Here is a 12,801-nt window from a genome sequence, read left to right as displayed (position 1 = left end):
TTTCATTGATCACTGTTCTTTATCTTCACCTTTCATTGATCACTGTTCGTTATCTTCACCTTTTTATTTTTCTTCGTACATTTCATGTATTAGGCCAAATATTGTTTGATCAAATAATGGAAATATTTCATGAAAACACAGCAAAATCTTACTTCATTTGATGCATTCCAAATCTTACACGACCTTAATACAGTGTTGCAACTAGTTTGTTTAAGGGGGGGGGGGGTTGTTACATCAAAATTGAAACATTTTGTATGGTTATGAACTAGGAAAATCGTTTAATTTTGTCTCGCTGTTGTCCTCAATGAGCGTGCAAAATACTCCATTTGCTACTTTCGGCCTAAAGCTTCTTGTCGCAAACTATACGGTTTTTGAGTTCACACACGCTCGAGAAGCACCCGTCGCCTAAAGCTCTATCACATTCCGGTTTATGTAATGTTGTTCAAGAATGGTTTTAAACATACATACTCAACCTTGACATCCGATGTATTTCCGCCTGATTTTGCAGATCAAGTTGTTTGTTTTTATTTATTCAGGAGAGATAGCATGTCGTTATTTCGCGAATGTTTTGTGGTAAGTAGATATTTTCAAACATTTGATTTTCAAATAAATAGTTTTAAGATGTGGTATGTATAATGAATATATATCCATTCTCCATGACTACTGCAATGTTAATTGCGTACAGTATTGTTAACCTAAATCTTATACAGTTGCAGATTAATGAAATGTTTCCAAAATCGTAGATATGATAATTCATCTTTTTCGTAAATCAATAATATGTCTTACGGCGTGACCATGTTTGAGGGGGAGCAAGAAGTATCAATTGGCATTAGTATCTATATCCATGACAAGACCAAAAAAAAATCTCAAAGTTAACATAAATAAATAAATCTTTATTTCTAAAGTCGGACATATATAATCAACAATGAACATAGCTATATACTAACTATTTACTGATTTGTCATGGATGTTTGCACTAGAGGGTCTTTTTGTGGAAAAAAAACTGGAGTACCCGAAGGAAACCCATGTGTCTGAACATGGGAATCGAACTTGGGTCGCAATGGTGAGAAGCGAGTGCATTTACCACTATGCTACCTGGACACCTAATAGAAAGACAAGGCAGATGTGAGGACAGAGCTCTATCGAAGCACTATAACACTTTAAACATTTCATTCCATCACCTATTCATTGAACGCAATAAATGTTACGCAATAGGCTAATTTAAACAGTGCATTGTGATGTCATATTCAGCGACAGTGTTTAGCAAATTTACAAACATAGGAGACATGGTACAATCACATTAATCAAGGAGTAATTATTGTATACGATTCAGAAAAACAGATTTTACGTAACAACTCAGAATTACGTGAACTTCACTACACAAAATTCAAAATGGAGAAATACATGTCCTCACGGATGCATTCAAATCTACGCCAGGCCCTTTTTTTTCCAAACTTTTTGAAGTTCAATAGGTATGGCTTAAATTTTTCATCAGTTTTCTAAATTTTCCTTTTAAACATGTGTATGTGTTACCTATAGGGAGAGCTCCACTCCCTTTGAACTGTGAAAGAGTATCACCCTCTAATATATAGGAATTTAAATGGTAAATGAACATGTTGGGATAAAGTTGTTACTTGCATTTTACATAAGCAAATATAATAACTTTCTATTGCCTGTATTGTCTGACTCGTGTTAATCATGGAACTGGACACCTTTCAATGCCTTGTCTTTCAGATGACAGGATTGCTGTTCTAAATGTCTTTGAATTGTGAATACCATTTTACACTGCCTGTAAAGTTATTTGTTTTAAGTTCCTATATGTACTGCAGTAAGGTTTAGAATCAGATAAAGGTCTTGACTTCTCCTGGAGAATTCAATAACATGCATTCTCATTCCAATATCTCCCGTCTTGAGCTGCTCTTCCAGATTTGTTTCAACTAATGAACCCTAGTTGTGCTCCCTCTCTTTCTTCTCCCACAGTTTTCAAGTGAGGACCTTCTTATTTTACAGAGTGTCTGTATGGGTATTAAAGATATGCATGTGGCAATGATTTTGATTTTCTTCAATTTTTGAAAAAATTACAGATTGTTGAACTTGGTCAGTTTTTAGGAAATATTGTAAATTGAGTATATGGTTTGTCCTTTTAACTCTTAAAGTTAGATTGGAATCTTTTCTGACAGTTATTGTGAAAAAATCTTGTTAAACATAAAATACATTCTGTATTTCAAAAGTCAAAGTGAAATCAGTAAATGAAAAGGTGAAGATAACAAACAGTGATCAATCTCATAACTCCTATAAAGGTGAAGATAACAAACAGTGATCAATCTCATAACTCCTATAAAGGTGAAGATAACAAACAGTGATCAATCTCATAACTACTATAAGGAATACAAAGTAAAGAGTTGGACAAACACAGATCCCTGGACTCATTGATTGATTGACAGCATTTGACCCAATGACAGCATGCCAAGAACGGCCTAACAATCAGTATAAAATACGTCAGACAACATTTGACCCAATGACAGCATGCCAAGAACGGCCTAACAATCACTATAAAATACGTCAGACAACATTTGACCCAATGATAGGTTGTATTGGCAAGCTAGATCATTAAAATGACCATAGAATTTGCGAAATGCTGACTTTAAATGAGACTGTTGAGACCCCTGTACCATTAACTTGTTTGTCAGTAGCCTGTCACAATTTAAAAACTCATCACATGCAGAACAAGCTCTTGTCCATCAAATTAGTTGAGAGACATAAACACCATATACAGGTGATAATGGAATATTGCTACATAAATATGGAAAGTTGACAAGGAAGATTACAGCAAAATGCTAATGATTGAACATTTTGTTTGCTTTGCTCTTTAAAACATTTGCTTGAAGTACCTGCAACGTTATAGGGAAATACCTTATTCATAGCAATTATGAAAGTAGGAGTGGGAAGTGTTATGTATATAGGTACACATAATATTTACTGCGTAGACTTCTCTAGCTCTTTCTCTCTTTCCTTTTCATGTATTTTCAAAAATGAAATTTATGTATTATATTTACATTCTACTTTCGTTTCTGTTGAAATTCCCCGCCATTAAGATAAACAATATGTTCTGTTTTATATTTACATTCTACTTTCACTTCTGTTGGAATTCCCTGTCATTAAGATAAACAATATGTTCTGTTTTATATTTACATTCTACTTTCACTTCTGTTGAAATTCCCCGCCATTAAGATAAACAATATGTTCTGTTTTATATTTACATTCTACTTTCACTTCTGTTGGAATTCCCCGTCGTTAAGATAAACAATATGTTCTGTTTTATATTTACATTCTACTTTCACTTCTGTTGGAATTCCCCGTCGTTAAGATAAACAATATGTTCTGTTTTATATTTACATTCTACTTTCACTTCTGTTGGAATTCCCCGCCGTTAAGATAAACAATATGTTCTGTTTTATATTTACATTCTACTTTCACTTCTGTTGGAATTCCCCGCCGTTAAGATAAACAATATGTTCTGTTTTATATTTACATTCTACTTTCACTTCTGTTGGAATTCCCCGCCGTTAAGATAAACAATATGTTCTGCTTTTCGAGATTCATACACACGTTGTTCACAGCTGCATCACATTCATGAGAAAATGTCGATCATTACAATTTGTAATTTTTTTTATATATTTTTTTTTTTATATTGTTTTCATAATTTTCAACAAATTTATACGTGTAGCGGTCGGCCGGGTTCGATCACAGGTGGCCAGATAGCTCAGTTGGTAGAGCACCTGACTAGACATTCAGGGGCCCCGGGTTCGAATCTATATATGATATATTAAATAAGCAAGGCAACTTTATCAGCTACCAGAGTATAACAAATAATTACTCAATTCAGATTCCATTTACTACATATGAGGGATTGAAACAAGCTATTTGCATTCATGGCCAAATATCAAACTGCTTGTGCATGATACAACTTTTCAACCATATCAACCTGAATTCATTAAAATTCTATGCAAATACAAAAAAGGTTCTAGGAATATTTATGACTATTTAATATCAAAATCACAGCATAGACCTATTTGCGAAAACAAATGGGTCAATGATTTAAATTTGCAATTAGATTTAAATTGGAAACATGTATATACGAACATCAAATCTATATTAACAAAAGATTCAGGACTGATATGGTTCAATTATAGAGTAATTCATAGAATAGTAGGTACTAACAAATTCCTACTTATGTCAAAAATTAAAAACTCTCCACTTTGTTCAATATGTGCACTAGAACCAGAAACAATTAAGCATATCTTTTTTTATTGTCCTTCTGTCTCTACACTATGGACAAAATTATCAGATTGGATTTTTCAAAAATCTGGTAAAAGAATGGGATTTAGTGTACAAACTGTTATTTTTGGTTTTCCAGAAAAAGAACACATGGTTTTAAACTTTATAATCCTCTTAGTAAAGAGATACATATTCCAATATTCAAGAAAGAATGTCAATATTGCTTTTGATGATGTTTTGAAATGTTTATATAATTACTACATTTTGGAGGAAAAACTTACAGAACAAATATTTTACAAAAAGAAATGGTCTAAATGGAAATGCCTTTTCAATTAATTTAATGACAACAATTTGTAATTATATCAAAAACATTGGAAATGTAAATATAAATTAAGTTTATGCAATACTCTCTTTTTGAAGTTTGAAAAAATAATTTATGAGAGAAAATGTCTGCACTCCCACTAATAATCTTGTAAATAAACCTTTCACATTGGTTTGGTCATGTTTTTGGAGATGTGCAGTAACAGTGTAAGGACAGCATTTTTGTCCTCTTAGTGCAACCTCTGTCCTCGCAATGTCACATGGTTAAGATACAGGTTTTATTCGCCTCTGTCCTCGCAATGTCACATGGTTAAGATACAGGTTTTATCCGCCTTAATTCCTTTCAGATATCTCTCACAAAGTAACTGGATACTCATATAGTTTAAAACTTCTCTGTTTTTGATAAGAAGGTTAGAAAGCTAGGCATGACATGGAATATTTCAGTGATGGAGCCCCTGTGCCGGATATAATACATAACATTGACTGATGAGCCAATGGGACAGAGAGTGTGTTGTGTATAATGTGTAATTGCATCATGAGGACAAGATGTATTTTTATCTAATTGATTGCCAACACAGCTTCTCTGTTATGCTGTTTCTTTTTAGTTTACGCATATTATGTATGTATGCAAACCACCTGCAAGTGTAAACAAGTACTGTATGGTTAATGTACAGCACCCAGCTTTTAATAGCTAGATCAGTGAAATATTGTGTACACATAGTTAATTGTATTTTAACTTTTATACACACTTATGTGATATTATGTGAAGCATCAGAAGAGCTTGGATGTAGATTTAATGAAGAGCTGTGTTGTCAAGGACGAGTGCTGTGGGGTTGTAATTATGAAGTCGTCAGTAATTTAATGTTACCTGCTGCGGTGTAATTAGATTGCAGTACCTGCTGGAGTACAGATGAGATGTTGATTGCTTATGGCCACTAAAAAGGAACATCCTCTATGTCAGCATTGTCGATACTGTAACCCTACAGTCAGGTGCAGACGAAATTCTCGACTCAGGAACCGGTTGAGGCGGGTGTCTCTGGTTGTACCTAATGCTGTACAGTCTTGGATTAATCGCTATTCCTCTTCATCTCTTCAGGGGTCTATCCTGCAGGTAAACTCCCTGCTGCTGCATGCAAGCCTATATGCAAATTTGATTAGTAAGCAAGTGGCCTTTTACTTTTGTGATTGCCTTTAGTGTTTTTGCATTATGCCACTCCCTAGTTTTTGGATCAAGTACTTTTGTGCCTTTATTCTGCTGTCTAAATTTCTTTCTTTTTTTTCCTTTTTTGTTGTTGATATGTTGGAAGGCATGACACGGTTTGTGAATTTTTTAATCAAATGTACACATGCAAAACATTGCATGAATGTAGAATGTGTGTGCAGTGCAATGTTCTTGTCATTTGAGGGTGAAATTCTATCTCAGTTAAGGAGAATGTGAAGGCAGTAGGAGGCTGAGTGTGTTTTTTAAGTGTTCATTTTCAGTGTACTGTATAAGGAGACTAGCATTTAACTAAAGTGAAATTACAATGCAAATAGACAGTATACCAGGGGCAGATCCAGAAATTTTTCAAAGTGGGGTGAGCAAAAAAAGAGGGGTATGAAAAAATGTTTAACCAAAAGGGGGATTTGCTTCTTCTCAAGAACCATGGGGCCAGAAAAGTTCTCAAGAACCACGGGGCCAGAAAAGTTCTCAAGAACCATGGGGCCAGAAAGTTCTCAAGAGCCATGGGGCCAGAAAAGTTCAAATTTACACAAAAGCTTCCTGACATGATACAGATTTAAGTTTGTTGAAATCATGGCCCCCTGGGGTTGGATGGGGCCACAATAGGGGATCAAAGTTTTACATGTGAGTATATAGGGAAAATCTTCTTATTAAAAACCACTGGGCCTGAAAAGTGCAAATTTACATGAAAGCTTTCTGACATAATGCAGATTTCAATCTGATTTAAGTACAGACCTTTATTATGAATTTATGTGGAGTGTTTCCCCATTTCACATGGGAAATACTGGTATGATAGATCGGCTCCAGGGATGGTTGTCATTAACTTAAAAAGGGGGATGTGTCAGAAAATGTGATTATATGAGCTTAAAAAAGGGGGATGTGTCAGAAAATGTTATTACCTGAGCTTAATAAAGGGGGATGTGTTAGAAAATGTGATTACCTGTCAGCTCTTCTTCAGGCCTGGAGTTCTCTCCCTTTTTCTGTGTGCAGTGATGATCGATCGAGTCTCTTACTGACGAGATGCATTGTCCATGATTTGTCTTCATGGCTGTCAGAGTGATGGAAGACTGCTTTAATTGTCGCAGTAGTTTACTGACTTGGTTTCAATTGTTTTATCCTTTATTTATTTCAGGTTCAGCCAGTGTCCACAAGTATATAATTGTCATTAGAAAAATTACGAAAATCATGGAATTTTCTAATGTGTGTCCAGTACTCAATGAAAAGGCTGGATCTGTCTTTACTATTGTCTGGTTACGATTGTGATAGTAAATTAATTTTGATTTTGGTTGGTCCTACTAAAAATTCTGAAGAATCATGTGCATTATTCTGAAATATAGAGTTGTTGTCAAAATGTGACATTAATATAATCTATAAATTTCAGGATATTTTACAACACCTTCTTGAATGACAGCTTTTAAGTCTGTAATATATAACAGTCTTATAATTTATTGGATATCATTATTTCATATAATGGATGAAATTAAACATGTCCTGTACTAGTATTTTCCTTATCTCGACTTTTACACATGGTTAAACTTTCTTATGGTTTGGAGACTGAAGCAGTCAGCTGTGACCCCAGATATTATCATAATCCGATGTCTCAAGTTCATCTGGGGTGAACATGATTCCCCATGTGTCCAGTTACAAAATATTTTCTTCATTCTTATCAAACTTGCTCCATTTAAAAAAAAATGAAAATAAAACCACACACACTCTTTATGCAAGTATATTTCAACACGAGCAGAAGAGTAAATATCGTGTGTTTGATAATATATCTTGATAGAGCAATACAGTCTGACAGGTAAATGCTTAGTGTTTACATGTGCGTGAAAATATAGACGAGACAAAATGGTAGCTCCTATGCATGCAAACAGCTGTCTGACTTGTGTGAACCTGGAATTCTAATTGCTTATTTATGTCCACTCTACGGAATTCATTCAGACGCAAGAAAAGGAGATCTGCCCAGGAACTTGAAATATGTCGGGTGGGTTGATAAAAAAAAATATATCTGCACTTTCATTTTATTTGACAAAGATTATCGTAGTTGGTATTTTTTTATTGATAGGAAAACCATGTGACTGTCTATTTTTAAATGTCCGATGTTCCCAGAGTTTTATTGATACATAAATTATTTGTTTTAGAGAATCATGCAACAATTTTTAACATTCCTTATGTACTGAAATTCAGTTGTCTCTCTTGTGTTACATAATATAGTAATCAATATTATGATGTGTAATTCTCAGTAATGCTTAGTTTCATTTTACAGCTATATATGGCACAACCAGTTTCATTGATTATCATATTCAAATAATAATTTGGTGATAAGAAATATATATGTATATGAAGATAAAAAGATAAAATTAATTTTGCATGCATTTTTGGAAAATGACCAATATTTGTGCCTGCCATGCTACAAGAGTATGCACAAATGATGGGGCCTGTTTACATTGGATGCGTTATGCAATGAGTTGTTACAGTAATTAGATTGTTGGCTTATAACAGTGGATATTAATGTGATATGATGATATATTGATGTGTTAAGTTAACATGTATGATATTCAGATGTTAGATTCTGAGAACTTGTAGCATATATTATATCCCCATTAGCTGAGATATGATAAAGCACTTGTATGGTTCTCAGGGGGTCCTAGATTGCAGGGGCGGATCCAGGAATTTTTGAAAAGGGGTGGGGTTCTACCATTAATTTTGGTTTTCAGAAGGCGTCCACTCTCAAAATGCGTTATTTTTATCTTGTTTTAGCAATATTTTCTGACGACAGGGGGGAAGGAATTCCAACCCCTGGACCCCCCCCCCCCCCCTCTGGATCTGCCACTGGATTGAGTCTCAATCCAGACTATTTTTCCTACCTGTTATAAATGGACACCCCCAAAATATTTATAGTTCAACGTAGAGGACCTTCACAAAACATGGGATAGAAATAGTGCACTGGCTTGGGTACTTTGGCCTGCTTGTAGCTTATTTAGTACTAGCACACACACAGTTAGAAAGAGGTCCTTGGTTTGAGTCCTAGTCTAAGTCACACTTTTCCAGTCCTGTTACACATATATATACATGCATTCTCTCACCAGAGGGCGCGCTACGCAAGCTTCACTTTCACCTCTGTTATCGTCTGATAAATAGTTCGGCTAACCACATGATCTCGCACGGACAAAATGACGTCTTTGACTCCAACAGAGAGGCACGTTTCTGTACTTTGTGCAATGTTAGATTTTCATCATTATAATCTCGCTAGTTTTTTTTAATGTAGAGTCCATAGTTACAAAGTGAAAGTGAAATAATACATTTGACAAGACAAAATAGTTCCATAAAAATGGAGGTTGCACTAACGTAATACAGCGTTTCGATACCTACCAATGTGTTTTTAACTCATAAATGTATGTTTTATTTATGAAAATGATGCAGATTTATTTAATTTTCAAAGACGCTTTGTTTTACAAAATTCTTGTAAATTAGACGATAACAGAGGTGTTGTGGAGCGTAGCGTAACGCCCTCTGGTGAGAGATTGATATACATGCTGATAGCTGCAACAAACCTGTAGCTCTCGGGTCTATCCTAGTTTTTTATCAGATAGTTACAGTTCTGTAACCAACATGTAATTAGAGGGGTGGTTGAATTTATCAAGAAAATCTTTGGTGTACTCTTTACATGTTGAAAGGGTGATAGGTTCCCGACCCCTGTAACTCGGTATAGTTTCTGGGCCCTGTGGCTTTGTATGGTTCCTGGCCCCTGTAACTTGGTATAGTTTCTGGGCCCTGTAGCTTTGTATGGTTCCTGACCCCTGTAACTCGGTATAGTTTCTGGGCCCTGTAGCTTTGTATGGTTCCCGGCCCTTGTAACTCGGTATAGTTTCTGGGCCCTGTGGCTTTGTATGGTTCCTGGCCCCTGTAACTTGGTATAGTTTCTGGGCCCTGTAGCTTTGTATGGTTCCTGACCCCTGTAACTCGGTATAGTTTCTGGGCCCTGTAGCTTTGTATGGTTCCCGGCCCTTGTAACTCGGTATAGTTTCTGGGCCCTGTGGCTTTGTATGGTTCCCGGCCCCTGTAACTCGGTATGGTTCCCGGTCCCTGTAGCTTTGTATGGTTTGTGGAAGGTCTTTAGTTTAAACAATGGCGGATTTAAGCCGGCTGCGCCCCCCCCCCCCCTAATTTTTTTTAATTGAAGGTAAATCATGGTTTCTTGTTTATAAAAATGTAAATGATTGAAGAAGCAATCATTTCTTCCACGCTCAGAGAAATAAATGACAAAATCTTTTTATTTATTGAATTACTTTTATTTGGAGTACTTACACTTTTTCCAAAAACCCTTAAAATTTGCATCATTTTAATAATTTCACCTTACCAAATATGGCAGAAAATAGTAAAAATGACTGCACAGGAGACATATTTCTAGCTCTATAAAATCTGTAAAATTCAGGGGCTTCTGGGGGCTTCACTCCCTGGGCCCTCACCAGGGCTTTGCCCTGGACCCATTGGGGGGCCTCAAGGCAGCCCTCAAACCCCCTGCCTCAAAAAGTTGTGTCCCCTAACTGCAATTCTTGGATCCACCCCTATTACAATGTAAGTCCCAGACCTGTCAACTTTTCCCATAGAAATTTCTTTCTATAGGTTTTCTACTCCAAAAACATCACCAAAGAACTTGTTGATGTTTTTAGAGTGGAAAAAGGGGGAATGGTGTGCTAACAGAGATTGGTTATATTGGCACATTGGAAGAACGCTTGTACTTTTTGTATAAGCTACTAAATGAATTCAAGTCCGGCTGACACTTTCCCCTTCAATGTCAAACACGTTATCGATATAGTTTCATTATCAGATGTTAGTCGTGTTTGTTGTTAATTCAGAATTATTTTCCTACCCTGACTAAATTTTGGACCACATTTGCAATAAAGTAAATCTTGATGAAAGAAATGGAGACAATGATTAGATTAATATTATTTTTATTATAAACGACCGATTTCCCAATATCAGCTGTATATCAATAGGTTATCATCATGAAACATGCAGCATTCCGGTAAATCACAATGGGCAATGAATATTAATGATATTACTTATTGGAAAATACACTGTCTTGATTAGAGATTCTGAATAATAAATGTGAGCTCGGTTTACAAGGATGCATTCAAACTGTGAATCGTCAAGTTGGTTTTTTGAAGTTCCTGCTACCGTGCTTGGAATTTTTGAGATGCCAGCATTTGGCTCTCTAGAGCTGGAGGAGTGTGTAGCTATCGTCGTGTACCGTCAGTCTCATTTCATTTATCAGAGGATGCACTAAACACACAGGTTACCGCTGTAATGGAATAATAATGGGATTGTGGTGAACACCTGATCCGAGAAAAATATCTCTGTAAATAATTTGACAGACTCTAAAGATATGGATTTTGTAAAGACTCTCCAGATATTGATGGCTATTTGTCACTTGGTCCATTGATAAAGATAAATCTGTGTTGATAGGGATGCCAGGATTTAAAGAGAAACTCAAGAAAGAGGTAACAAGTACAGTAATGAAACAGTGTGGTGTGAATTCGGTTTACTTCCGAGGTCATGCTAGACGTTCAGAGGTAAATTTACGACAGGTTAATTTAGCACATCTCATGTAGATTTCAAGTGCTCAGAAGCTAAACAGGAAGTATATCCTCGTGCCTAGCCGGTCATGGTATTCGTGGTATTGTTGATATATATATATATAGATGTAGGAGTTTGATCTCTGTCAGTAATATGGCTGATTTCTGGACAGATAACACCTATCTATTTGTAAGTACTGAGTGAGACATTTCATATTACTTTCATTATTTTTTATTATGAAATATGCAATCAGAATATCGGCTTGTACATACTACATGTATTATGCTGGAAAACAATTGGGTTTGAGGAAGTATTTCAATGGAATGAAATGATTGGAATGAATCGAACTGTCAAGGATTGATTATTTTGATTTAGAGCTCATTGATTTAGTTTAATTATTTGTTCAGTACAAGTATGAATGTTAATCATATTCAATGATTAATTGATAATTTCAGATGGCATGTTGTTGCATTATAGTTGTACAACAGTACTTCTGAAGGGTGTAAAAGTGGTGGCAACCATTTTTTTTCTTCAAAATGTGTCAATGGCATTTGAATATATATTGATGACTTAAGAAAAACATTTAATTTGTACAAAAACAAGAGAAATCTAACAAAACTATGTTAGATAACCACCTCTAGTGTAAAGAAATGTGTAAGGAAGAATTATATAGGCTTGCAAGCCAATAATAATCTAATCACCAAAATTACATATTATGTGCTTGCTTTGAGGGCTGGTAAAAAGTGTTTGAAATCATTAATGTAACAAACTGTACAGACAGTACTAACACGTTATAGGAGTTATTTTGACTTCTATTAGATACACATAGTTTGTATATATATACTGTGACCTCCATGTAAGGCTAATTCGCTGTGACAGCCTTCTTAAAATAGGAACCCACTTAGCAGAATTCATTTTAACCATCATCGGGAAGAGAAATGTTCTGTGTTTGTTAAAGGAGGAAGTGTGCACTCTAACAACCAATTTTTGATGAAATTTGGTCTGAGAAAATCACTGAAGGCTTGATTATATAGCCAAACCAACGTCACTCGATACGTTTTAACAGGTGTGGATCAAGCGTGCACTCGTACTTTTAATTTCAATGTGTCATTACTTTGTGATCAACACTGAAACATTATACATAATATTATATACTATTTTTACATGAAGTTAAGAAATTTTATTTTATTTAAAAGTGCTTAGAGCAAAATGCAAACCTAAGTAACAAGCAAAATTGTTCTAGCCTGAATTTCTCGAAATAAACTTAAGTCGAAATTTGGACTGCTCAAGTAAAAGAAAATCCAAATTTAAGTTTGAGATTTTTTTTAGAAATCCAAGCCTGCAACTTAAGTAAGACATGTTTAGATTTATATAGGCAGGGATGCAGGGGTGTGATAACT

At 35.2% G+C, this 12,801-nt stretch overlaps 1 protein-coding gene across 13 annotated transcripts in view; it reads left to right on the top strand.

Moving 5' to 3' along the window:
- Nucleotides 1-462: 462 nt before the first annotated feature.
- The window catches only part of LOC125666588 (nostrin-like), a 39,034-nt gene continuing 26,695 nt past the window's right edge, over nucleotides 463-12,801 (top strand). The window contains exons 1-2 of one of the 13 annotated variants that reach the window (XM_056151651.1): nucleotides 485-573; nucleotides 5,486-5,710. In XM_056151651.1, coding sequence (XP_056007626.1) covers nucleotides 5,528-5,710 — 183 coding nt within the window. In that variant the 5' untranslated portion in view covers nucleotides 485-573; nucleotides 5,486-5,527. Of the gene's footprint in view, nucleotides 574-4,612; nucleotides 4,875-4,920; nucleotides 5,711-6,953; nucleotides 7,806-10,826; nucleotides 11,591-12,801 lie in introns of those variants that run through there. The other 12 variants (XM_048899773.2, XM_056151652.1, XM_048899779.2 and 9 more) reach the window with 12 other exon arrangements.

This window comes from Ostrea edulis, chromosome 10 (assembly GCF_947568905.1).
Source record: "Ostrea edulis chromosome 10, xbOstEdul1.1, whole genome shotgun sequence".
In the NCBI taxonomy this organism is placed as follows: Eukaryota; Metazoa; Mollusca; class Bivalvia; order Ostreida; family Ostreidae; genus Ostrea; species Ostrea edulis.
This window is presented reverse-complemented; position numbering and strand designations above follow the sequence as displayed.